Below are 25,213 nucleotides of genomic sequence, written 5' to 3' on the forward strand. Positions count from 1 at the left end.
TGGTAAATGTAATATGCTTTATCCAGCCTCTGGATGTAACCTAATCGGGTCGTCCTTATAATCCTATCTAATGGTTTTGAGATCCAGTGCCACCAGTTGCATCAGTTCGAGGATGCAGGTCCGTCTTCAGCCCAAGGTGCATCTCCCTCCGTATGACTTGTTATGGTCTAGGCTGGATTTTTTGTTGTGCTCTCTCTTAATAACAAGGTGATATATGTCTCTCTTCCCCCGCATCTTGGCATGTAGTTCATACTTTTTGTTTGTTTCCCTCGCTTGGATGCTCGTGTGATATCGCAATTGCTTCTCTGTACTATCAACTTGTCTGTTTGTTAAAACCTCAGCAAACCCAACATGTGGACCCAGGAAAACAGAGCTGAACTGTGCTTCTTTAATATAATATAGCCTATTATTATAAACAAAACTAGGGTATTCACTCAGGTTCAACTTCGAGCCGCCCCTCTGGGATCGTCGTCAGAGTCCGACCACGCTTCACAGCTGGCGGCCCATGATCCGAATACTACGTAATGACACTGCTGAAAATACCAATACAACAAGAAGAAGAAAAAAAGAAAGGCCTCGTATGGCAGTTTTTAGCAACAAAAAGCTCCCGACCCTGAAGCTGCAGCAGGCTGAGATCGCCGTTGCAGGCCATGTCTGCTTCACAAGACGCACTGGGTGAATGTACATCCTTGCGAAAAGAAGAAGTGAGGCCATCGTGTACGGTTACTTTTTCTTGCTGCGCACCGAGGAGCTTGCCGCTTTTGGATCGATGGACGAACTCCCGAAGCGGTTGAGTGATCTTGAGGAGATGCACAGACAACGGCGAGAATACGTCAATGTGGGCGGGTTGGGGAGTTGATAACGGGTGAGCGATTTTGGGCCTTCTCTTTGCTATTGGAGTGTTCTCAATTGTTATATCGTGTCGCCATACGGATAGTTTCATCGCTTACAATAAAAACCCGATTGTGCGCAAATGCGTGAGGGGGGATCAGCAGAGGCCTGCATATCGGCCATCATTGGCACAACACGATCGACAGGTACAACTCGCATCGCATGACTTTGGACTCGAGTATGGCTGCGGCACTTCTTTGGAGATATACAGTCAAGACAGTAAATCATTACTGAAAAGACCAGTGTTGATGTATGTTTGTCAGTGCTGATGTTGCACACATATCACCAAGCAGACTATATCGACTTTTTTGCTGTATTGTAAAAGTAGAGAACCATATACTCCCGGCGCATGTAAACTTTCACACAACAGTGTCAATTAAACACCAAAGGAAGCTTCAACGGCCACTTTGCCAGGAAACCACTTTTCAAGGCCCAGGTTGGCCCCAATCACCACCACAGTACTCATCAAAAGCCGGCCACCCCAAGGGCCTCTTGCAACCCCACGACGGGCCATGAAGCGAGACCAAGCCACCGCCCCCAAATTATCAACACTATCCATTCAACCTCCCGCTGCCATATATGGAATAAGCCGGACAATATGGCCACCCCCATGCAAATCCACAGCATGGGGTCGCTCCGTGCGCGGCCATCAAGAGATACCAATCTTGACCAAAGTGCAAGTTGACCGAGATGTACCTGCTGCTCTGATCCGAATTTGGCAGAGGTGCAACTAAAATGTCGCAGATGCCAAGAGACATTGCATTTCCCCCAGCACAGTGGGAGCCTGAACAGTAGTTACAAAGGCCCCCCAAATGTGTATGTCTGTGGGGTGCCGGACGATGTGTTCCTACATCAAGAACCATATTTTCCCCCCGGCCGTTTTTTTTGTCCACCGGGGACAACTTCAGGGGTGTTGGACAAGCCATCACGCAACTGAGGAGTGATGGTGTAGGACTGGTGATAAAACCAGGTCTGGATTGGGTACGGGCAAGATGCAGGCAAGGTATAGGAACGAACGATAATTTGCAAAAAAAAAAAGAAAAAAAAAACGACAAGATATTAGAGTAGTTCCTCAATCAACACGATCGGGGGGTGGGGGGCAACAACAAACGATAGTAATAATTCCCACCAGTGAGATCTCAAGGCCAGCAAACAAGAGGGACTGATAGGAAAAAGGCAAAGCATGCACGTTCCAGTCCACGGGATCGGACCTAAAGTCGCAATGCGGCATCATGAACGCATACCATCTCCAAAAAAAAATGACATCGAGATTTTTTTTCTCTTTTTTCTCCATGATTGGTGCCTCGTCGCCAGTTCCCGATTTCTGTTTCAGGCAATCCCGGATGGTAGTCTTCCCAGGGTGACAGTCGCTTACCTGCTCTTTTCATGCATCGGGGCCGCGAAGTGCGGAGAGAGAGAGAACAAGACGCATACACACTAGGCACATACACGCCTGTGACTGCCGCTATGGTCATGCTCCCATCGGGAATCTCGTTACGCCCCCCCAACGATAACCAGACCTCTGCCGATCTTGAACAAAAGGAGGAGACGAGATCGATGCATGACAATCAAAGAGAAGTGCTACAACGGCCACGCTGGCTCTTTGCGGCAACAAATCAGCCTTGGCATAGCCTCGTGGCATTGAATACCAAGAACCCGCTTAGAGGGCCGGGGCTGTGAATCCTTGACGGGAAGGTCAGAAGGCTGAAGGAAAAAAAAAAAAAAAGATAAGCCGAGAAAGAGAGATAAACAAGGATGACCTCCCGACAACTGCACACATATCCGTCGAAGCTGCCCTGGGCAGGAAGTTGACTGGTTTCCCACTCCCCTTACCAACTCAGACGGGATGCGTGATACTCCCGCATCGGATGGATCGACGCTCCCGAAGCCGGCTGCACCCCAGTTTTATCGCAACCGTGGTTGAAACGGTGGCCTTCTCCGTGGCCCCTGCGAGTCCGGTACTTTGCCGTTCTAATTCCATACCGGATCGACGCTGTTGCCCGATTCCGGACCCGTGGATAGTTCTTCCCGTACCCGTCTACCTCGCCGAAGGTCACCTTCAGTGTTGCGAGCTTGCCCACGAGGTCTTAATATGCCAACCGGCCTCAAAACACATATCCCGAGGACACTTGTTTGGGCTCTTGGTCATCATCTGCCACTCCCGGTGAACTCCAGCCGTACACCTGGAAATGCCCCATGTTTCAATAGCAGTAAACTTTGGACGATATTAGCATTGTTTATATGACCTCTTCCACCACACCCACCAGCCCAAGTTTATATGTAAGATGCCGGTGCAACATTGGCGTGAGGCCGTCGTTAAAATGGACATATATGACAAGTGAGAACATAGGAAAAAAAAAGACAAGTGGCAAATGCAGAAGCGTGACGAGAAGGAAGGCAAGGCGATAGATAGTCGCGGTGCCACATTTCCCCTTCACTTTCATCTTCGCAACGTTGGGCCAGAGCCCGCACCCAGTTGCGCCCCCAACTTCCCTTTGCCATTAAAGTGTATACCATCAGCCATCCCAACCCGCACGCATCAAACGTCATTAAAATGTTATTTTATCCGCGCCAATTTTTATATCTTGTCATGGAGGCGCAATGACAAAGTTGGCGCCTCCCAGGATGGGGTCCGAGTCGGATAGCTCGTCAAGGGATGTCTTTCGATATGCTGACATGAGTGATCCCGCCCCTTAAGGAAATTATCAAACCGCACGCTGGCAGTAGGGCCTGATGCCTCGAGACATCGCCTGACTTCTGCCCAGTGCTCATCCTCACCCGACGAGCACGTTTGCGTATAGAGCCGAGTTATTGGGTTTCTTTGGTCTCTTGACGATCCCTCGAAGGAACCCCGGCCATTTACGCCTTGCGAGAGCGAGGGGTCGACGAACCGTTGGTCTTAGCACCAGTAGAGAAACCGTTGGCGGCCTTGGACGGGGTAGCAGCACCTTCGGCGCCCATGAGGCTGTGGGGGTCAGGCAGAGGAGCCTGCGACATGCGGCGCAGGGACTTGCGAGCAGTTGGAGGCTTGCGCTCCTTCTTGTAGGTCGCAAGGTAGAACGAGATGAACAGAACCAGGTACGACGAGATGCTGGCAATACCGGCGAACGCGGCGAACTCCTCGCCGGCGCACTGACCCGCGTTGGGCATCCAGGGCCAGTAGGTGGAGGTGAAGTACGTGTACGAGGCAAAGTAGATGAAGCCTGCCGGTATGAACCGAGTTAGCATGTGCTCAATGATAAGTTTGTGGAGCTGAGTGCCCCTTTTCTGGGTCCACCGATAGTCCGGCAGCCTCGGCAATAAACCTGGAGAAGGTGCGCCAAGGAATGGCGGAAATATTTTTTGACGTACCCAGGTCGATAACGAACTGCGTGATTTGGAGACGGGTGATCCACTCCTTCCACCAGATCTTGATGCCACGGGCGCTCTGGAAGTAGTACCAGTACATGACAACGTGGACCATCAGGTTCAGCGTGATGACAGACCACTGAACGGCGGTCGAGCCAATCAGCTGGGTGTAGCAAAGGAAAGCGGTAGCGCCGTGGTGGTAGCAGTGAAGGAAGGCTATCGATCAGGTTAGCTTGATGGTTGATCGACTGGGCTGAATAACCCCATTATAATATAATGTTTGTACATACTCAGGGGCTTCTTCTTGAGGAACAGGAAGACGGTGTCGAGGAGTTCCAGGTACTTGGTGAGGTAGTTGAGCTGTTTTGTTAAACGCAAGCGTGTCAGTATCGTGTCTATGCGCCAAGGCGGTTCATCCCATGTGTTTGCCATCATCCCAACAGAAGTAACGTACGTAGTACAGAACGATCAGGGGTTGGGTCCAACCGCCCTCCTTGTCGCACACGGCGAAAAAGAGGCCACGCCTCGCAATGGTGGGGACGAGCTGCTCAATGAAAAGAGCCAGGAGAGCGCCGCTGATAAAGGTCAGGTAGAAGTTGTGGATCAGGAAGAGCGACCGCAGCTTGAAGGGCTCGCGGTTGCGCATCAACTCCCTGCCACCAAAGATTATAATGTAGTAAATGACGATGAAGATACCCGTCTCCTTGAGGGTTGACATGGGCGTCTTGCCGACCTCGAAGTGGAAGTCGTCAGCCGGGAAGCCAACGACGGCCTCGAAGGCCTTATTGAAGATGGGCCATAAGTGCACGCCAAATGGCCGGTCGATAGTCGGCATGGGGATCTTGTCTAGTATTTCCGCCATTGTGTCCAATTGGGGGTTTCAAACGTGCGCAAATGCGTCGAGACCTATGCAATATCTAATGTCACGTCCGCGAGGTGTGCGTTAGCGAGTGACACCCAAGGAGAATATCGATATCGATGTGATTGTTGGCAACAAAAGCGTGCCCGGCGAACGGAGAAAAAAGAAAAGACATACAGAATATTCCGTCAGAAAAAATTCCCCCTTTTCTGTCAGGTAAAATGTCGTCAGAAAAGAGGCTGCTGCACCCGAACTGTGGACACGGAAAGATCGGATCGCAAATGCAATGCCACGACTGGACACAGCTGGGTGGGTGCTGCGGACTAAGGTGACCGAGTCGCGTCGCAAGGAACAGTACGAAGAAAAAAAGTACGTTCTAAGAAAGTCTTAAAGGAGTGACAAGAAGCAACGGGCTACAATGAGAAAAAAAAGTGAGTCGGCTGGTTAGCTGACCATCTATCAAGGCGGCAGGAGAAAAACAAGATCCTGAACAGTAAGGTGGACAGGAAAATGCGAAAAGAGAAAGACTCGGGCTTCTCGAGGTCGGGTTTAATGTTTAATCAAAAGATATGGGCAATGGCAGGCCCGGGCAAATATTTTGTCGAGGTCTTACCGTGCGACCCCTGCAAGGTTGACGAAAAGGGGCGGATACTCCAAATGAGAGAATGAATCCCCACCCTCACATTGTACGTACAATAGAGGCCAACAAACCCAAACACAACCGGGATTCTGGGATTTTCCCATAATTACTGCCATGTGATAATTTCTTATTCGTGCTTGGTATTTTTATTCGCTCCACTATCTAATATTCGACGGCATCGACCCTCTTTGTGCACTAGGAGAATCTGTCGTCATGGTTGTTTTCGATAGCAACGGTCTCGTCGTCAATTTTTTTTTGAAGAAAACAAAGACATGCCCGCGTTAACGTGCAAGGGTTCGCGCGACGGTGCAGAAAGTCTCCATCATGACGTGGCTTTAGAACTCAGGTAGCATCAAATTCAAATGGAATTTGGAGAACTAGCACGTGACCGTTGGGCAGCACGTCAATCATTGAAGCGGGCAGGTCCCAAAACAAGTCAGACTGCGAGAGCCAGAGGTATGTACCTTATGGAAGCTGGAACGTGCGGGTGAACACCGGAAATCGAGCGAATATGATTGGGCGTAAACAGAATTAAGGTGGAGCAAGCTGCTTCCAAGCAACAGCTCCCAAAAACTATGGTAGCCTCAGGCAGCCAATCAAATCTGGAGCCTGTCCAGACGCCGAAAGCTTCCAAGCATCACGAAAACATCGTTCAATCCGTAGTCCACCAAAAGCCATTCACCACCACCGCACGCCATCCTTTTGTATAGCTCGACCGCCCTCCGGAAGAAGCTCAATTGGCTTGTCGATTGATTCCGCCGGCCACCGACCTCAGTTAAAAAGTTTCTCGATTTAGAAAAAAACTCCCTTCCTCCCACAAACTTTCCACCCAGCAATAATGTCGGCATCACTTCTGCGCATTGCGGCCCGGGGCCCGGCTACCGCTTTCCTCCGCACCCACGCCGTCGCTCGTCCTTCCATGGCTGCCCGCGCCGCCATCATTGCCCCGGCTCTTTCTGCCGTCAACTCCAACAACAGCTTCAGCAGCTCGGCTCGTCTGCGCGCCGGCCCCCATGCCGAGGAGACCTTTGAGGAGTTCAGTGCCAGGTACGATGCGGGTCTTCATTTACCGACGGCAGACTGTCAATTGCTATTGCGGAAGGGATCGGGGAGGTGTCGGGCCAGTGTACATGCTATCGCTTGCGCCATGCAGGCATTAGAGGCGCGGCATGGGTTGACACCTTGATGCCGATACTCATTTGCCCAAGCTCCATACCACCGATGGCCTGGATCTCAGAGTCATACCACCAATTGCTAACACAAACTACCTAAAACAGGTACGAACAGGAGTTTGAGGCTGTCCAGGACGTTTTCGAGCTTCAGGTAAGCTTGCATCTAGCTTCCTACCAGTCACCACCATCGGGAGCTCATCTGACTGTTAATGCTTTTGCTCTGTAGCGTAACCTGAACAACGCTTTCGCCTACGATCTCGTGCCATCTCCCGAGGTTCTCAAGGCTGCCCTTAAGGCCGCCAGGAGAGTTAACGACTTCGCCACCGCCGTCCGTATCTTTGAGGGTGAGTCTGTTTTCCTTGCAATTATGAGCCAATTACGCGCGGTGTCTCTAGTATCATCCGGTCATCCGTACCATTTACTGATATGTGTTGGACCGCATCAGGTATCAAGGCCAAGGTCGAGAACGACGGCCAGTACAAGCAGTACCTTGAGGAGCTCAAGCCCCTGAGGGAGGAGCTCGGCATCCCGCTCAAGGAGGATCTTTACCCCGAGGGCGAGGAGGCCGCACACTAAGCTTTCTCTTTGTCATATTAGGCGGTTTAACAGGATACTGATCTTAGACGTGGGAGGCGTGGGAGAGCTCGAATTTGTGACTCTCCGTGTACAAGTGCACAGCAAAAGGCAGCGGAGCGAGAAGTGCCGAAAAAATAATTTGGGGCGAAAGAGTCTTTGAGGTCTTTGTGTGATACCCCCAGGCAACGACCCTCGAACACAAAAAAAATAGAGACACATCGAGATCCTCACCGGCGCTTGTAGCAACATGTACATGTTCACACACACAACTTTCTAGACATATTTCTTTAGATTCGGTTCTCGGCTTGGCGTCTCCTAAACATAGAGATCTCACATGTAGGCGATCAACTCTTATATTCGGTGAAGCAAGAGTGACGATCCGTCCCTAATACTAACAATTGTGCTGGTTGATGTTAAGTCTAGGCCCCGCAGAAAATCATAACAACATGGATATGCAAAGTACAAACCAGAGGTCCAAGAATAATTGATAATAATAATGATGAGCTTGTGGCCATAGTCTGATGGTCGTCACTAAAGCTCGAAACTGTAAACATGTGCAAGTATCTACCTGGAATATTACGAAAGAAATCATTATACCACTCGCAATCAACCACGCCGTATCTGATCTATCCGTGGATTTCCCTGAAACCCACTGATCATCCCGACGTCGCCAAACATGGCCGGGACGGGGCTGGTTCCCCTACTACGGGCACCGGCAGCCCCGCCGTTGCCGTTTCCGCGCGGGCTCATGACGCCAAGCCGTGGGCTACGTGGCACGCTCTGACCCCTAGTCTCGCGCCTGCCCTTGAGCGTCCGAAGCTCGTCCCGCAGCTTCTCCAGCTCGCGCTCGCGTTCGGCCAAGGTCGCCTCGGCCTGCCGCCTGAGAAGGTCGAAATCGATACGCTCGTTGCTCGTCTGGATCTCGTGGATCCTGACGCGATTCTCACTGGCCTTTTGTGTGAGTACCGCCTTCTCGGCGGCCAGCGCGCGGTTTTCGTTGCCGAGCTCCGCCGCCCGGCTACTAGCCTCTTGGTATGCGTTGCGCGCGTGCTCAAGGTCCTTGTCTTGCACCACAAGCTTCTTTTGCAAACCGGCGAGCATTGTTTCGGCTTCTTGGAGCTTCTGCTGCAGCTGCCCGAGCTTGGCGAGATCCGGCACCTCCGACTTGGCCAGCGCCTTAGTCGCATCGTGTAGCTGATCCTTGAGACCTGCGTTCTCGTCTTTCAAAATCGCAATTGTGCTCTTAGCTGCCGCTGCTTCTGATTTTATTTTGTCCACCTGAGAGAAGGCCACGTCTCGCTCCTTTTCGAACTTGCCGCGATCGCCGACTGCTTCCATGTACCGTTTCTGGAACACATTGAAAGTCTTGAGGTAGCCTTGGTGTTCCTTGTTCAGCGCGTCCAGCCTGTTGGCAAGTGCGGCCGATACTTTTGCCTTCACTCCTAATTTCTCTTTCAAAACCTCGTTCTCCCTGATGATAGCTTCAATGTGAGCCACGCTAATCTCGGCTACGGGTCCATTTGATATGGGCAGTAGCGACAGGACCGACTCGACCGCTTCGCTAAATTGTGGTCGTCGGCGAGACTCTTCTAGCAAAGAGCCTGGGATGCCCTTTGCGCGTTTGGCGCCGTCCCTTCGATCATCACTATCCTCCAATTCGCGTTTGCGACTCGCCGAGCGTGATGGCTCCATCGGTTGCTCAAGACTGCTCGAAATCCTAGCAATATTAGCAAGCTGGTCGGCTTGCGAGCTTTCGAAGACATCAAGAGCCGATTCGGGTATTGTTTCTGGCACCCACGCCCAGTCGTAGCGTGGATCCTGGATAAGAGAGGCAAAATTCTGCGCAATGTCGTGCGGTTCCCCTCGTGGGCCAAGGAAAGGGGGGTTTATGAGATTACTCCAAATTTGCAAGGTGCTCAGGAACAGAGCATTGAGTCTTTCGATTGACTCCATTTTCCTGCTCATCACCACATCGAGGTGGTCAACTGTATAGCTCGCGACCAGTGTTAACACCATCGGTCTCCTCTCACTGCTCGAGACAATATATGGAGTCAAAAGCCCACTCGACCTGGAGGCTTCATCATAGCCAATGACGACATTAGCGAACGATGGATGCAAGGCCGGACTTTGTCCTGTTGACGCAAGGACAACACTGAGTGGTCCGGCATCTTCGTTCTGTGACTGCGAGTTCTCCGCTCGGCGAAATTTGAATCCATCATTCTTGAGGATGGCCTCCAAATAGTCGTATGCGCGACCAGGTCTGACCAGGATCAAGACCTGTAAAGGTGCATCCCGCAGCGCATGCAGTAATTCATAAACAAACAGCATCTTGCTGTTGGTGCCGGTTGCGTGCCTTGTCATAGCCTCCCCTGAGAGATCGCCCACACCACCGTCGAAGCTGGGCAAGTCGCATACATCCAAGAGCCCGGCCAAGACCTTTCTGCATGCATCAACGGCTGCTGGATCGGGTTCCCTTGCATGCGACAGAGCTGTCATCAGCTCAGTGATCGCATCTTTCTCACTGGCAATCTTCCTCAAATACGCAGGGCGCATGTTGGCGGCTAGTGGCAGGGTGATAAGATAGTCGTTATTATCATCTTCATTCTGCTCCTCATCTGGTTCTGATGACTCGAGAGTATTTAAGGATCCAAGGACAGGTAGCGTGAGAGACTCCTGACCAGGTATTATTGGCAGTAATGGAGTCTGAGTTATGTCTGGGTTGGTCGATCCCATCAGTTCCGATGGAGAGATTGTTGATAATACAGGATCTGGCTGGCCGAGTTGCTCCAAGTGCTGCAGTGCTGATTGCAGGCCAGGACCCTCGAAGGCATCGGCAGAGCGTGATTGAAACTCACGCAGCCCTGCCATGAGCTCATGGACAACAGACGGTTCGTTGTCGTGACTGTTTGTATTATCTGGTATGTTATGCATTCCTGCCAGTAGGTGATCTACAGCAGAGGGCTCCTGGCTCTGCCTCGTGTCGTTTGTTGGACCTGGTGCAGACATTTGACTAAAGTCGCTCCCTGGTATCTGGGTGGCCCAGGCCGACGCGTTGGCGTCCACCATATTTGAAAGGCAAGGATGTCTTGACAATTGAGCCCAGAAAGTCTGATCTGATGAGGAAGCTATTGATTGATTGGCTTGCTTGCGTGCTGGGAGATGAAGAAGGGATTAGGTAACGTAAGTCAAACACGTGATGTCAAGGAGGCCAAAGCTGAAGGAAGTTAGTTATTGGAACAAGTCTGTTAATGTAAGTCGGAGAAGTTGGTGTTATTGTACAGAGGATTCTGGCGTCTGGGTTCAAGAAGCTTAATGGAAAGCTCCCGGTCGCTGGCTGTGTCTCGATTTGGTTATCAGTCAATGGCGGCAATTCAAAGACGGGCTATCCATCTAGCTTGAAGTACACACACAGTAGGAACGCATCCAAGTAGGTAATTAAGGGACGGACAGGGACAATGGATGGTCGTCACGTGGACGCGTGATCGGCGGCAAGTGGGGCCAGCCGTTATAGTACCCGCCTTTTCCAACTGACTAGGTTGTTCACGTTCGGGCAGGTACGTACCTTTGGAGTTTGGAACCTTTTGCCTTTGTCGTACTGTAGCCATCCACAGTTAACAAGGGTATGCCGCACCTAGCCCCCAGTCTCCAAAAAAAAAGGAAAACGTTCTTGATGCTGGCAATCACGGTTTAGAATTTCCCAAGTGCACCGTTGATTAACCGGTCAATGTGCCTCACAGCCTGCAAGATAACTTTCACCACTTCCTAGGCGGCACGTCCGTCCAAGGAAACTCGGTAAGCTGCCTGGCATGCCGGGCTGTTTTTTTCCCGTATGTATTAGCTGCGTGAACTTTCTCAGCTGACCGACCTCTTCCGGCAGTGACGAACGACGACAAAACTGTGGCGTGCCCCGCTCCTCCTCCTACAACTTGCCGACTTTCGATTTTGGTTGTCGGCCACGTCTATTCACCATACTACGCTTTATTTCCTTGCGCAAGCCTTATTTGCTCAGACCGAACGTCGACGCAACCCCGAAAGACCACCTGCGCCCGCTCCACCCTAGGGTTGCCTTCTTGAACGACTGTTTTCACGGCATCAACACGTACCAGCACATCTCGCTTCCGACCTGCAGATCGTGCGTTTCTACGTCAACTCTGCTTTCGAGATAGACCCGAGCTACGACTTATCAATCAGGCCTCCAGGAGCAAATCAGAACGTGCCGTTGGAAACACCTTCGATGTCTTCATACTTTTGGTAAAAGGATTGTGGCCGAACAGCGGGAGCACCAACCAGCCCTGCGGCGGGACTCCCTCGTCAAATATGGGCATTTCGGCTCGGGTCAGTACTATTCTAGGTATCTTGAAGAGACCCGAGAAAGCTGACCCATTACAGGTTGGGGGCTTTAAGCCACAGGACAAAATTACGCGGGCATCAGATCCAATCGGTACGAGCAGCCTTCCCAGCCAAGCCCAAGAGCGAACTAGGCCATCGACTACAAGCGGCATGAACTTCAACCATGCGTCATTTGTGTTGAAATCCGAAGGTAGCCAGGGTAGCGTCACAGAGATCGACTGCGACAGCTTGGCCGGGGGTGGAGGAAGTCGTCGTTCGTCACAACAGCACAACAAGAATGTCGCCGAATATCGTAATATTGCCAAACAGGCAGGATTCAAGTCTGGTAATGGACGGAATCGCAGACCAGCAAGACCAGAAGGAGAGGCTATTAGTTTCAAGCGAAAAAGCCATCTTATATCGCAGGGCCGGGCTGTCAAAGAATTGGCACATGATAAGATAGACGATGACGACGAGCTGGCCGGAGACGACGGCGATATCCGCCAATTTCGACGCCCCAAGCGCAGCTCTGGTCCGGTCGATCTTACTGTGGACGACGAATCGCCCAAGCAAAACAAATCAGAGCACAAGCAGATTTCAAAGTTTTTTATCGACTTTTCTATCAACATCCCCGATGAGACCCAGAGCAAACGAGTCAGAAACGATGAGGATGACGAGTTACATGATCAAAATTCGCAAAGACCAACCAAGAAGGCTCGACTACAACAAAAGCATCCCACCACTCACCCGAGCCAAGTTGTCGTTTCCAGGGCCGATATCAAGCCGACTAAATTCAGCTCATCCCGTGCTTTCGATAAGAAGCTGCCTTCACTCAGTCCTCTCAATCTATTGCAAGCGTTCCGCGGGCCACATTATTTTTGCAAAGATAAACAGGTCCTCAAGTTGGAGGCCGGTGCCTCGGGGGCCGTATTTCATGCCTACCAACAAGACGGCACGGAAGAGTCACCTCATTCTGACTGGCTGATAGTCAATGTTGCGCAGCTTCATAAGGTCCTTTGGAGCACCCGCAGTTCTCAAGTTGCATTGGATCTGCGAGGAGGTACTAGTCCTGGCGGAAAAGCACTGGCTGGGAGGCTGTTTCTCAAGTTCTCGAGCGAAGATGACATCGGAAGGTTTTTGGGCTGGTTAAGGGAGCACCAAGGAAGCAAAACTGATGTCAAGTTCGAGGAGAATGATCTCGATTCTCTCAAGAAAGTATTCGATCATCAGTCTCATGAAATCAAAGCCGCAAAGGATCAGAGGATTCAACGGAAGCCTGCTGACCCAGAAGACGTTCAGCTGCTGGAACACAACCAAAAACTCCGCGGGGCTGCGAATGGGGAGGACTCTAGGGGCCAAATCAATCGTTCACCGCAAGCGCATCGCAGAACAAAACTGATAGATGGGCTCCTAGCCCAGAAAAAACCGGATGTGATCGAATCAGGCAACGAAAATCGCTCAAACGGAACCACTGTGCAACCAAGTCAGAGAGCCCTTCGATCCAGGCAAACGTCCAAAAACACTTTTGATCTGACCCAAAATCTTGAACCCACTTCCCGAAGTCCATCGCCGAAACCGAAAGCCAAGCTGTGGACTCAGGAGAACCCTGGTTGGGACAAGGAATGGCGTGTTGACTTGTCTCAGTTTCGGACAACGATTCACAAGGGCGACATCGGGCGTCTCGAGCAAGGCGAGCTGCTGAACGATAGCATTATCAGTTTTTATCTGCAGTATCTGCACGAAGCCGTGAGGAACAAGGATGCTGATATAGCCAAGCGTTTCTACTTCCAAAGCTCCTTCTTTTGGGACCGACTTAAATCGACTCCTAACAAAAAGGGGATCAACTATGAAAAAGTCAGAAGCTGGACCAACAGGGTGGATCTGTTCTCTTACGACTACATCGTTGTTCCTGTCAACGAGAATTCTCACTGGTACGTGGCAGTTATCTGCAACCCTGGAAAGTTGCTGCCAACGGCCGAGAAATATCAGGACGCTTCCCCGCCCAACGATACTCAATGCGAGGCTCCCACTTCTGCAGACGTGGCTGGCGTTTCCGAATCACGTCGCATCGCGAATGAGGTGTCTGGCAGTTCGCCTGAAGAGGTGACAGTCAAGGCATCTTCCCACTTGTCCCCTGGGACCGAGATGTCCAACAATCTAGGCCGGTTGTCGTTAGGAAAACCACTCAAGGGCAAGTCAGATGGCACAGCGGCAATCTCGATTGACGATGACGAGGATTTGGGCCCGTCATCGACTTGCAAAGCATATACGCCAAAGGATGACGAGGATGATGATATCTGCCTGATTACGAGTGACTTAGAGCCCCAGCGCAAGCCCAACAAAACAAGCGGCAGAGGATCTGATGTCAAGGACAGAGATACGGGTAACGGGTTCGTCAAGAGCAAAGAGTCACCCATGATCACTGGGAAAGACCCATGTATCATTACGTTCGATTCGTTGGGCAGTTCCCATTCTCCAGTCTGTACGGCACTGAAAAAGTATTTGGAGCACGAAGCCAAGCACAGGAAGGGGCTGGACATCGAGATGCCGAACATGGGCCGGACCGCCAAAAACATCCCACTCCAAGACAACTACTGGGACTGTGGCGTTTTCCTGATGTCGTATGTGGAGGCACTGATGCGGAATCCCGAAGATTTTATTCGAAAGGTTCTGCCGAGAAAGGCTGGAGCTGCCGATGAGGGCTTGGCTTGCACTGTAGATGCAGCGGCAATGCGGAAGCTGATACGAACCACCATACTGAAACAGCAAGTCATTTATCAGAAGAAAGTGGAGGACGAGGCCGAGGCCAAGAGACTGCGAAAGCTGCGAAAGGCACAGGGATCGGCCTCAGCAGGGGTCAGCAGTCCACCTGTGCCTCCGTTATCATCACAGGTAACAACACCGAGCAGTCCGGCGCCTGTGCCTTCATCGCTCCCGAAACACAGCGAGAAGCCTTTGCCGTCGATAGAGATCCCATCGGCATCATCCAGGGCGGATGAGTCATCTGCGAGATAGCAACTCTCAGATCAGATCACCGCATCCAAGGCGACGCCTCATGCCAAGCCTATACGTGGCACCACACCTTTCATGGATCCGATACCAGATAGCTCATCATCGTCTCAGTCATTCTATGATGCCATGCAGACAGTCGCCTCGGGGCTTCCTCAGCGTTCGCCCAGTCAAAGCAGCTCGCAACCATTGCCAATACTTATCACTTCACCTTCTCCGCATCGACCAGGCGGGTTCAGGTCACTGCCCTCGTCACCAATGCCAGGCCGGGGCCCCCTACCATTTTCTAAGGTTTTGCCACAGTCTGGGGTGGCAATGTCGCTGTCACCCGGCAAGGACCTCAGCAGTCCTGGAAAGATGCCGAGGGCAACATACAAGCGTATAAGTTCAGGACCAGATCCTGCGTCTCAAAATTCAGGTTCAAAGTTGATGAATCTACGCAGCTCCAACAGCGCAATGGAAGAGCCAAAAAGAGGCCAGGAATTCTATGACTTAACGAGCTTCGTTAGGCGACGGAACTGATGATATTGGTCATTGATATCCCTTTGATGGAATCTAGTTTTACGAACAGGACCATCGTCCGGGATTCGGATTCATTACACCTAAAGTACATATGCCTTTGTCTGACCGGGAGGTAATTTCGAGGAGGAACTCAAAGTTTGAGTCACCATAATCAGCATGAGATTTCAAAGCTTGCATGGGACGGAGTTTTTGGTTGCATTGCGAGGGGCGCTTTTTCTGTCGCTTTGGGATGGTTTCTTTGTGCATCCTAATTTCTTTGCACTGTTCATATACCACTGTTATGAGCTATGCCGGTCACGCGAGGAGTTGTGGGCTGGATTTGCGATGCTGTGTGACTTTGGGATCAATCCAGTCATTGATAAGACTGGATTCGTTTGTTACTGGGTACATACAATTCATATACGTGAGTATATGCCGTATATCTGCGTCGTTGGGGCTATCTCCTTAGTTCTAGGTTCTGGTCAAAGAGACAAGCGTTGCATTTTGGTTGTTTTCTCATGTCGATATTGTTGTATGTTGTTATTTCAATACCCCCGTTTCATTAGACTGAACACCAAGAGATTATTTTAGAGGCACATTGTTGTTGTTCAAGATTCTGTGGAATTTCTAAATGTTATGCTACTCACTGCATCAAGTCAGGAGGAGCAAGGGTAGAGTACCGTACCAAGCGGACCTTAGCTTTCCCCAGGTGGAAAGGGCCCGTGACGTTGATGTGGATTTGAATGCCCCGCAGCGACAAGGGAAATTAAGTGCGGCGCAGCGCATCTCTTGCTGAACCCTCAGCTTGCGACAAGACGACTTCATATCAGGTTCAGACTAGGCGTGCGCGCAACCCCCATTCCAAGCTCCATATTACCTCCGCATTTTCTCCCCTTCCGCACCTGGTTCCCGCACCCTAGCGGTCGCAGGGCTCTTGGTGAAGCGACCGACCGGTTTTTGACGGCATGTGCGATTGAATAATGTGACAGTGACCAAGAACGACGGCATCATGTCTGTCATTCTGTGCACCGGTAAGTCTCTAGATTGCTTCCACATGTCTTGGCCCATTCATCTACTGCCCATCGCGCCCACTGATATTGTTGATTGATAGACCCGGCTAACCGACTAACTGTCTGTTCGCTTTTCTTTCTCTCACAGCCGGCTATGACCATACAATAAGGTTCGCATCCCCATTCTCCAACAATCGGTCTCCACGACAACACGCGAAACAGTCCCCCCAAGCTGATGATTTAAACTCATCCGCAAAACACGGAACTATATAGGTTTTGGGAGGCACTATCCGGGATCTGCTCCCGCACGATACAGCACCCAGACAGCCAGGTCAATCGACTATGCATCTCGCCGGACAAGCGCTTCCTCGCAGCGGCCGGCCACCACACGGTCAAGCTCTACGACATCAAGTCGACCAACCCCAATGCGCTGCTGACGTTTGAAGGGCACACGGGCAACGTGACGGGCGTCGCCTTTCATTGTGAGGGCAAGTGGATGGTGACAAGCTCCGAGGACGGAACCGTCAAGATCTGGGAGACGCGGACGGGGACCATCCAGCGGAGCTACAACCACCAGAGCCCCGTCAACGACGTCGTCATCCACCCCAACCAGGGCGAGATTATTAGCTGCGACAGGGCCGGGACTATTCGTCTCTGGGACCTGGCGGATAACAAATGCACCAGCGAGATGGTGCCAGAGGAGGACGTCAGCGTCAGCAGCTTGACTGTTGCTACCGACGGGTCGCTGCTTTGTGCGGCCAATAACAGGGTTTGTCTACCCCTTTTTGTGTCTGGCCTTGTTCTTATCGCATGACAACAGCTGGTACGGGCTCATAAGGAAAACATTACTGACACGCATCCGCCACGCTCCAAAACTATAGGGCAACGTCTTCGTCTGGACCCTCTCGCAGGGCCTCGAGCGGACCATCGCGACTGCCATGACGCAGTTCTCGGCCCACGACCAGTACATTACGCGCGTGCTCCTGTCGCCCGACGTCAAGAAACTAGCGACGTGCTCGGCCGACCACACGGCCAAGATCTGGGAGGTGGACGTGGAGCCGACCCTCCAGGCCGGCAAGGCCGTGCCATTTGAGCTCGAGGCCACGCTGGCAAACCACCAGCGATGGGTCTGGGACTGCGCCTTTAGCGCCGACTCGGCCTACCTCGTCACCGCCTGCTCGGACCACTACGCCCGCCTTTGGGAGCTGCAGAGCCAGGCCATCATCAGGACATACAACGGCCACCACCGCGGCGCCGTCTGCGTCGCCCTCAACGACTACTCCGAGGCTAGGTAGAGCGAGTGGAAAAGGGAAACCGAGGTATATCTGGAAACGACGGGAGGACGGGAGTGGGGTTTCTCTGTGCTGTCGCTATTGCTGCTACTGCTGCTGAGGCTCAAAAGGCGCAGGGGGAGCAGATTTGGACACGCCTGTTTGTTCGAGCTTCGAGAATGCTTCTTGTCTTTTTCTCCAAACAGCTTTTGTAGGGTTTACTTGTCCTGAGCTTCAGAGAGGTTCATATACTATGCATGAGCAGTCGGGGTTTTCTTTTTTTCTTTTTTTCTCTTTAACTTGGAGCCAGCATTTGGGAGGGCGCTTTATAATCCTTTTTGTTCTGGGTCTTGTTTGGTCTCAAACTTCGTCTGGATCCACCATTATGAATATGGCTTAGGTCATCATCATCATGCATGCATGGCTAATGGAGACCACCTAGAGTGAGGATATACGTGGAACGTCGATGTTGTCCTTGCATTCTTTGAAAGCCTGTTTTTTGAGGCACGTTGCTATGTTCCGATCCAAGATGGATAAACAGCGGGAGGATTATTGTTTGGGTTACTTTAATAACTATTTTTCAGACTAATGACCTCGACAGTATGCTCTCTAATCGACAGCTGTATAGTATGGTATCCTGCCCAAGATAACATCTAAAAAGACACGAACCAGCGCTCGCTTCCTTACCCAACGCTGCAAATAGCTTATGTAATATTGGTGCTCGCCTCAAAAGGGAGCAGAAAAAAAGGGGTAGTAATGGCAGTAGCCTTACCAGCCATCACCCCACCCGTCGTCGTCGTTACCTTCGTCCTTGGGCTTCATGTCAATCTTCTTAGCCACGACAGGCTTCTTCTTAGTCGCCAGCGTGCTCGGTTTTGTTGCAGCACCTCCTGCCCCGCCCGTACTCTTGCCCATACCCTTAGGCAAAGGCTTACCGCCAGCCTTCTTGGACGACTGTGCCGCGAGCCAGCCCGCAAAGTCCGGCTCGGCGTCGTCGGCGTGGGGGAAGGGAGTGGTAGTGACTTTCTTGGCCGTGGAGGAGGTGGATACCGAGCGTGAAGTCGGCTCTTTGAAGAAGCCGCTCGCGTCTTCGGCCTGGGCCCCGTCGTCGTTTTCGTCCATGTCGCCCATGTCGCCCCATGCGTCGCCGCCAAAGTCGTCATCGGCCGCATCATCGGCGTCAGGGAAGAAGGAACCGCTGGCCGAAGTGGCCGCAGTCTCCTTCTTTGGAGGGGCCGAAAATCCCGCTGAAGATGGTTGTGGGGAACGGACTGCCTGTCTATGCAATGTCGATGCCGACTTGCTAGTTGTTGGTACCATACCGGGTCGTGGCGTCATGGCAGGAGAGGAAGGGGCGGGGGTTGACGACCGAGAGTCATTGCTTGCCGTCTGCATCTCACCAGCAGCTGCTGACAGCTTGTTTGTGAATGACGAGATGGCCCAGCCAGCCCAGCCACCACCGGAGGATGCCGATGCTTCGTTCGGCTGTGGGGTACTCATCCTCGCCACACCATCGGGGCCTCGTTCCGGCGGCAGTGCCGTTTCAGGCATGGCAGACGCCGCCTTGCGGATCTTTTGGAGATACACTTCAATGGTCTTGTCTGCCTGGTCACGTATCAACTTCTCCTTGTCCAGCAGGAGAGGAACGACCGCAGGCACAATCTTGGACGCAGCATCCTCATCGCTGAAGCAGTCGCTGGTGACACCAAGGGCGAGCAGTGAAGCGTTGCGCGCGTGTACGAATGGGTCTCTCAGCGATCTTCCAAAGGCTGCTATCAGCACCTTTGAACGACTCGATGTCCCTAGGTTCTTGGCAATCTTGCCAAGGCAAATGGTCGTGTTCGTTCGTATCCCAGGCTGCTCATCGTTGGCCGTTTTCGCCAGATAGCGCAGCAGCTCGCCATTAATTGTCCTATCGGACAGCTTGTTGATGATGACAAGCACTGACTTGAGCGTTTGCTCTCGTACCACAGGCGCCAGATCAGTGAAGCCAGTGACCTAGAAGCAGAAGACACATCATGTAAGCATCATATGTTGGTGGGATGAAATATTTGATCGTTCGTCCCGATGCACTTACCAGCTGTGGGAAAATCTTGTCATTGACCACCTTCTGTGATAACCGATCAATCATGTGTGGCAGGTTATCCAACAAGCAGACTCGGATGCCCCTATCAGGATTGCTGAACAACCTAATGACAACAGGGGTAATTTTGGAGTCAAAGTCATCGCTTGAAAGCTTCCGCGCGATTTCCATCACGACAGAGAACGCTTTGGGACCGCCGCCGCCGAACTCTACCGATTTCAGAAGTTCCGGGAGGACTTTCATCTTAAAAAATTCCTCTGGGAAGTCGTCCGTAAGTTGATCGAGATCTCTAATTGTTGGGTTGTCCATTTGTAAGCAAACCATAAGAGTTTATTGGGAACACAGTCTACGGCGATGTCAGTCAGTGACTTACCCGAGAAACTCATCTCTTTCAGTTTCAGACATCATTCCCAAGTTATCCACGCCTTCGGTCAGTTTGATGAGTGGTGTATCGAAGAAGGCCCCTCGGCGCTGACCCTGCTCCAAGAGATGTCCAACGCTCAACCTGGCTTTAGGGTTCGCATTAACAAGCCGCTTATAGCTGGCTTGCATTGTCGGCGGGATATTCTTGGTCTGTCCGGCCTGCTCAGAGCCCGTAAAGTCGCCATTGAAAGCCTCAAATATCAGAGTACCAAAATTGAATGAATCAACCGCGTGGTGTGGAGCCTTTTTGGCCGCATCCCATCCTGACTTCGCCAGTTCTGGAGGCGCATATCTGGCCGAGTCGGGCACAAGGCTACCATAAGTCTAAAGTCAGACGCTGTCAGTGAGAATCCAACCTTGGATAGATTTGAGCTGGACAAATGGCCAAAAGTCCCATACGTAGATTAGAGCTTCGTCATCTTTGACACTGCTCAAGACCTCGAATCCTCCCAATTTCCACTCTCCACTTTCCGAAGTATATATCGATGATACTTTGAGACTTCCGTGTATTGATGATGCGTCATCGTTGATGAATTTTATAGTGCGCTGCATAGGATGTCGTCAGTGCTCGATCCGAACGACATGAGGTAACATGCAGCCAGCGTCAGGGGGGAAAGCATAGGCCTACCGCTACGCTGTGTAGCCCCCATTTTAGTGTCTCCGGACTCAAGCTTTTCCTCTTGATATGCCATCTCAAAGGTACAAGACGTTCCGTCGCAATGTAGATGTATGTGTCGGTCTATATAGTTTCGCATCATCGGTCAGCTCGACAGTTCCCCCGCAGTGTTCCTATGTCGCTAGAGGGGGCAATGTTGCGTGCGCATGTCGCACCTCGACGGCATCCAGCATCTTTATAACGCCAGGGTGTCGCAGTGTTCGAAGTTTTTTGAGGGCATTCTTGGCGAGTGGCAATCGGGATTTGGTATTGGGGTTGATTTCGAAGGAGAAGATGCTGCAGTTGGAGCCATCCTCCTTTTGGCGCAAAGGGAAGTTGGAGTCAGCACGACACTCTCGACAAACAAAAGGGGCAACATATTCTTACACGTCTTGTGCCATTGTAAAGAGTCCATATAGACTGGTCCACATCTACACGATCGCCAAAAGAGTAGGGGAAAGGTGGCCCCTTTGCAATGGCCGAAGCCACTGCAGACTTAAGGAAATCCATGCGCTGGGAAAAGGTGTGAGTCTAGAAATACTTCTTTCTCTCGAGGCGGTGGTATTGTATTTGGCTCGTTCGAAATGTGCGCTGCGGGCACAAATTTTTGTTGGATTTTCGCGGGTTGGGCTGGTTAACGACGACTGGGCTGCGAGATGTTCGCGATGCCATGTTGCCTTTTTGGTGTCGTATAACACCCGCCAACCTGAGACTTCCATGTAAATGGATGGACCCCAGACCCGTTATCGCGAGCTGTCCTACCCCACCAGAAGCTTATCGGCGGGACAGCATGGCGCCCTGTATTTCCTTGCACTGCGTCTGTTAATAGACAAGCAAGCGCGGTGCCAATAAGGGAGACCGGTCAATCAATGCGCATCTGACTGTGACAATTCAACTCTGTTCTTTGTGTTCCTCTTCCGTACTTTGCCAAATTATCATTTCTTCAAGACAAATCAAAACCCTCCTGAGCTTGTCACAATTTGTCTAACATGAATAATTATTCTTCAAATTTGTAACAACTCAGGCGGCCCATGCACTGCGACGCGCCTAACACCCCACGGAGCCCATTGTGCTCCACCCGCCGCCGTTCAATTGCCTGACTTGGTGGGCTGGCCGGTGAACTTGTCACTGTCAATTCTATCCTGAGTGACAACAATTATCGCGTTTTACCGCGGCTGATGGCAGAGAGGCGCACGCGAACCGGCGCCAGGGCACACTTGGGAGGCCCATCGCGACCGCCTCAAGTAGGCACTGGCGTCTCTGGCGTTGTATTTTTCTCCCTGAAATAATTCACTCACACATTTTGCTGGTAAGCTTCAGTGTTCTTTTTTTTATTCCCTTTTGTACGTCTTGATCGCGTGTCCTTTCCTACACTTCACACCCCGTCGATGATGATTCTTGGTAAAAGGTCAGACCTGCCAATCGCTCTTCCGAGTTCCAGTCACGTCTTGCCCGCTTCTCATTATTGTGTATGTCTGTGGGTTTATAGCTACAGTTGATCGCTATAACTCAGATGAATTGTTGATCAAAAGAAAATCCAAGTCGCGTTATGGAGCCTGGTATCTCACTGCCACCATGATACTGGACCAAAGGCTGCGGCAAACAAACATTCACATATCCCAAGTCTTTCACAATTCTACATACCTACCTCGGGTAGTTTAGAGAGACCCTGGGCATGGCGTGATTGAAGCCGTTGAGCAGGCGTGGAATGATGTCCACAAACTGAAAAGAGCTGAGACGGATTCCCTTTTGTTTTCGTGTTTGATGTTCCTCTTTGAATTTCATTCAGCAACTCACTTGCGTTACTCGAAGTCTGTCTAATCTGATTATAACTAACATGGGATTCTTTGAAGCAACTTACAGAAAGAGAAGAAGAAAAAGAAGAGCAAACGTCACAAACTTACCCCTCTCCTAGTCAAGTACCTACCTTACCTACATTACCTACATATATATCCGTCTCGTGCAAAAGAGTCAGTCAGGACGTGTCGCTGTCACAGCGGGCGCCTGTCTGGCTTCTTACTGTGCACAGTGCGTTTGGTCGAAACGTGCTGGGACGCACGTGCCCATTTTCGCCGAATCGGTGCTACTGCCATTCGCAAATTCCTGCCAACCACGGCACGCGCTCGCGTGTGCAGACCAAATTAAATGGCTTCATTTCCTGACGCCAACGATGGCAGCGTTCCCACACGCATCACGGTCAAGTGCTGCCATGGCGACTGTACAGAACCTGCTGCCTACGGGGTTCCCCTTTGTTTTTTGCATTTGAAGTATCATAATGCTCCCATCATAAGCATTTTTAACAAGAACAAAAGACACAACAACGACAACAACAAAGAGGACCAATCAACGGCCTCTGACGATTCTCCGGCTGCAAGTCTTGAGTCGTCGTCGAAACCAACATCTGCGGGTCCTCCTGTCACGTCAAACTCGCGTACAGAACCAATTCGCAAAAGACTCGACGGTAGGGCCACAGCAAGAAAAACCATCAACTTGCCACGTGCGTCGCCGATGGCTCCCATCACCCGCCGGCCTAACCAGCCAGGCAGCTCATCTACCCTAAATGGGGAAACCTTACCCAGTGAGCCTAGTAGGAAGAAACCTCGTGTTGATCCCAGCATCACCACCGGCGATGAAACCGGTACACCAACTTCTGGCTTCGGGCCGCCTGGTCATCCCCTGCGTGATTCGCGCTCAAATCGTGACGTTTCTGGTTCTGGAAAGTCCACCAGAGGTCTACGGGAGACGCCAGCAAGTAGTTTCTATGGCCACAGTCCTACCGCCAGTGAGGTTTCCAAGACCCGGACTCCTGTTGTCGAACTCCGAAACTTGCTTACGGCAGACAAGGAACAAACGCCGGGCTCGGAACCATCCAAGTCGAAAACACCAGTGCCGGTCGTAGAACCGTCGCCCAAGGTGTTCAACCAAGGTCCTGCCAGATACTGGGAGGAGCACAGGGCCATGTTGACGTCACCAACTGGCCCGCAACTGGCCCACGAGCGCCAATTGCACGAGGAGCAGGCAATGAAAGCACCTGCAGTCTCGACCTCATTTGATGGTACATACGATATCTCTGGGAGCACCGTAACGCCAGGCAGTCAACAGCCCAATACTCATTCTGTCAGCTCACACCAGTCGCCCTTTGCGATGTCAACCCAGTCGATGAGTTCTGGGAGCAGCTCTGGCACGTTAGCTCCTCAGATGCAAAAGCACCTGTTGAGGCTGTACTCGGAAAACCAGTCTCAGCTTATGGGGCAGGATTTGAACCTGGACACGGGTGAAGGTTTGAATGCCCCGAACCAAGGGCGCGTTCTCTTCCCAGGTGCGGCGCAGGCCGCGTCTCAAAATACTAGGTCACAGGCAAAACACACGCACACTGTTGAACAGCCAGCAGTGGCTCGACGACTGCTTCGTTGCATCAAACGGGATATACAGGCAAACACGAATGAAACGCCCAACGCAGAATCAGAGGCGCTGCCTGTTGATGAGAGGCGCCGCTGGCTGCTTTCAGTAGATGCGCAGCCCGTTTTTGACAATCTAATCTACAGCCAAAGCGCCGCACAACTAGCACCTCCACAAAATGTACACTTACCACCGCGGACTGAACCACCAGAGCCGCGAGGCGCTCCGCTTTTCGCAGCCCTCAACCCACATTCACATTGGTGCCGGCCGCGCTCAAAATCTTGGTTTGAAAAGAAGGAATCCGAGATAGAGTCTAGAGAAGATCGGAAGGAAAGGTTTGGCATGGCGGTCGAGAGTCTTGCCATCAGCAGACGAGAGGAGGCCGCCGCCAATCCCGCCCCTGCGCTAGCACGTGACCTATTACCCGTGCAAGTCAATGGTAGGAGTCGTGGAAAAAGTAATGCCAAAAGGCCCTCCAGGGGTGGAGAATCTGGACACGCGAATGGCTTGAGCAAAAACACGGCCGCACTGGCGCGCATGAGATCGCAATTCGACGCCTGGGACATTCAGGTCTGGGAAAAAGACAAGGAGCAGACGCGGAAGGACGAGGAGACAGCACAGGCTGTTGTGCCTTCGGTCCCTGGGAAGCGCGCAAGGCGTAAAGCCAATATCAGATAAAACTCGCTACTATACACGCGACGCACGACTGAATCTAAACGGACAAAGAGACCGCGGAGATAGGACCGCGCATGTATTTTTGGGAAGTTCTTAATATTTGAGGTCACGGGCAATGCAGGAGAGACTTGAATCAAGCGAGCGTTGAGAAAAAGTAAAACACGGGGACAATTTCCGCACGCGCGATCACCAGTACCAAAGTGCGAGTGATCTTTGTTGAAATAATAGTGACAAGACAAAATAAAAATCCATTCGACTGACAAAGTGAGCGAGCGCATAGTGCATTAATTTGGGTATAAGACGTTGGCGTGGTACGCGTGGCTGCAGGGGGCTAGGAATGCCTGGTCTAGTGCTTCAATGTACTACTATAAT

The 25,213-nt window shown here is 51.6% G+C and overlaps 8 protein-coding genes across 8 annotated transcripts; 5 read left to right on the top strand and 3 right to left on the bottom strand.

The window, feature by feature from the left end:
• Positions 1–3,060: 3,060 nt before the first annotated feature.
• Positions 3,061–5,721, bottom strand: MGG_07280 (fatty acid elongase). Its single transcript, XM_003715457.1, has 5 exons — positions 5,276–5,721; positions 4,694–5,156; positions 4,530–4,599; positions 4,243–4,455; positions 3,061–4,094 (listed from the first exon to the last, which is right to left on the bottom strand). The coding sequence occupies exons 2-5, from the start codon at positions 5,099–5,101 to the stop codon at positions 3,751–3,753; spliced, it is 1,035 nt and encodes a 344-aa protein (XP_003715505.1). The 5' UTR covers positions 5,102–5,156; positions 5,276–5,721; the 3' UTR covers positions 3,061–3,750.
• Positions 5,385–5,767, top strand: MGG_15894 (uncharacterized protein; the record flags this gene model as incomplete). The annotated part of the gene is made up of 2 exons (XM_003715458.1): positions 5,385–5,467; positions 5,563–5,767. 2 exons carry the CDS (start codon positions 5,385–5,387, stop codon positions 5,765–5,767), a joined length of 288 nt encoding a protein of 95 aa, XP_003715506.1.
• A 433-nt stretch (positions 5,768–6,200) lies between these two features.
• On the top strand, positions 6,201–8,084 carry MGG_15895 (cytochrome c oxidase polypeptide VI). The gene is made up of 4 exons (XM_003715459.1): positions 6,201–6,785; positions 7,016–7,061; positions 7,137–7,254; positions 7,356–8,084. The coding sequence occupies exons 1-4, from the start codon at positions 6,577–6,579 to the stop codon at positions 7,484–7,486; spliced, it is 504 nt and encodes a 167-aa protein (XP_003715507.1). The 5' UTR covers positions 6,201–6,576; the 3' UTR covers positions 7,487–8,084.
• On the bottom strand, positions 7,781–10,887 carry MGG_07282 (uncharacterized protein). The gene has a single exon (XM_003715460.1). The coding sequence runs from the start codon at positions 10,550–10,552 to the stop codon at positions 8,093–8,095; it is 2,460 nt and encodes an 819-aa protein (XP_003715508.1). The 5' UTR covers positions 10,553–10,887; the 3' UTR covers positions 7,781–8,092.
• A 217-nt stretch (positions 10,888–11,104) lies between these two features.
• Positions 11,105–15,923, top strand: MGG_07283 (Ulp1 protease). The gene is made up of 3 exons (XM_003715461.1): positions 11,105–11,278; positions 11,364–11,821; positions 11,876–15,923. Exons 2-3 carry the CDS (start codon positions 11,804–11,806, stop codon positions 14,828–14,830), a joined length of 2,973 nt encoding a protein of 990 aa, XP_003715509.1. The 5' UTR covers positions 11,105–11,278; positions 11,364–11,803; the 3' UTR covers positions 14,831–15,923.
• Positions 15,924–16,098: 175 nt separating this feature from the next.
• Positions 16,099–18,291, top strand: MGG_07284 (target-rapamycin complex subunit LST8). The gene is made up of 4 exons (XM_003715462.1): positions 16,099–16,356; positions 16,484–16,505; positions 16,609–17,104; positions 17,217–18,291. The coding sequence occupies exons 1-4, from the start codon at positions 16,335–16,337 to the stop codon at positions 17,628–17,630; spliced, it is 954 nt and encodes a 317-aa protein (XP_003715510.1). The 5' UTR covers positions 16,099–16,334; the 3' UTR covers positions 17,631–18,291.
• Positions 18,112–21,744, bottom strand: MGG_07285 (SCY1 protein kinase). Its single transcript, XM_003715463.1, has 7 exons — positions 21,155–21,744; positions 20,944–21,084; positions 20,741–20,851; positions 20,512–20,658; positions 20,063–20,436; positions 19,684–19,978; positions 18,112–19,604 (listed from the first exon to the last, which is right to left on the bottom strand). Exons 1-7 carry the CDS (start codon positions 21,275–21,277, stop codon positions 18,375–18,377), a joined length of 2,421 nt encoding a protein of 806 aa, XP_003715511.1. The 5' UTR covers positions 21,278–21,744; the 3' UTR covers positions 18,112–18,374.
• MGG_07286 (uncharacterized protein) lies at positions 21,628–25,110 on the top strand. Its single transcript, XM_003715464.1, has 2 exons — positions 21,628–22,076; positions 22,621–25,110. The coding sequence occupies exon 2, from the start codon at positions 22,913–22,915 to the stop codon at positions 24,842–24,844; it is 1,932 nt and encodes a 643-aa protein (XP_003715512.1). The 5' UTR covers positions 21,628–22,076; positions 22,621–22,912; the 3' UTR covers positions 24,845–25,110.
• Positions 25,111–25,213: the final 103 nt, after the last annotated feature.

Source organism: Pyricularia oryzae, chromosome 2, assembly GCF_000002495.2.
Source record: "Pyricularia oryzae 70-15 chromosome 2, whole genome shotgun sequence".
Taxonomy (NCBI): domain Eukaryota; kingdom Fungi; phylum Ascomycota; class Sordariomycetes; order Magnaporthales; family Pyriculariaceae; genus Pyricularia; species Pyricularia oryzae.

Excerpts from the sequence above, each read along its gene's own strand:
- MGG_07285 (XM_003715463.1), bottom strand. The coding sequence starts at position 21,277 with ATGGATTTCCTTAAGTCTGCAGTGGCTTCGGCCATTGCAAAGGGGCCA. Across the intron at positions 20,437-20,511 it reads ATGACGAAGCTCTAATCTAC|ACTTATGGTAGCCTTGTGCC; the intron begins GTATGGGACTTT and ends GTCTGACTTTAG. Across the intron at positions 19,979-20,062 it reads GAAAGAGATGAGTTTCTCGG|AGATCTCGATCAACTTACGG; the intron begins GTAAGTCACTGA and ends CCCAACAATTAG.
- MGG_07286 (XM_003715464.1), top strand. The coding sequence starts at position 22,913 with ATGGCTTCATTTCCTGACGCCAACGATGGCAGCGTTCCCACACGCATC.
- MGG_07282 (XM_003715460.1), bottom strand. The coding sequence starts at position 10,552 with ATGGTGGACGCCAACGCGTCGGCCTGGGCCACCCAGATACCAGGGAGC.
- MGG_15895 (XM_003715459.1), top strand. The coding sequence starts at position 6,577 with ATGTCGGCATCACTTCTGCGCATTGCGGCCCGGGGCCCGGCTACCGCT. Across the intron at positions 6,786-7,015 it reads TTTGAGGAGTTCAGTGCCAG|GTACGAACAGGAGTTTGAGG; the intron begins GTACGATGCGGG and ends TACCTAAAACAG. Across the intron at positions 7,255-7,355 it reads CGCCGTCCGTATCTTTGAGG|GTATCAAGGCCAAGGTCGAG; the intron begins GTGAGTCTGTTT and ends GGACCGCATCAG.
- MGG_07280 (XM_003715457.1), bottom strand. The coding sequence starts at position 5,101 with ATGGCGGAAATACTAGACAAGATCCCCATGCCGACTATCGACCGGCCA. Across the intron at positions 4,456-4,529 it reads CCTCAAGAAGAAGCCCCTGA|CCTTCCTTCACTGCTACCAC; the intron begins GTATGTACAAAC and ends CCTGATCGATAG. Across the intron at positions 4,095-4,242 it reads GCAGTTCGTTATCGACCTGG|GCTTCATCTACTTTGCCTCG; the intron begins GTACGTCAAAAA and ends TCATACCGGCAG.
- MGG_07284 (XM_003715462.1), top strand. The coding sequence starts at position 16,335 with ATGTCTGTCATTCTGTGCACCG. Across the intron at positions 16,357-16,483 it reads GTCTGTCATTCTGTGCACCG|CCGGCTATGACCATACAATA; the intron begins GTAAGTCTCTAG and ends TTTCTCTCACAG. Across the intron at positions 16,506-16,608 it reads GGCTATGACCATACAATAAG|GTTTTGGGAGGCACTATCCG; the intron begins GTTCGCATCCCC and ends GGAACTATATAG.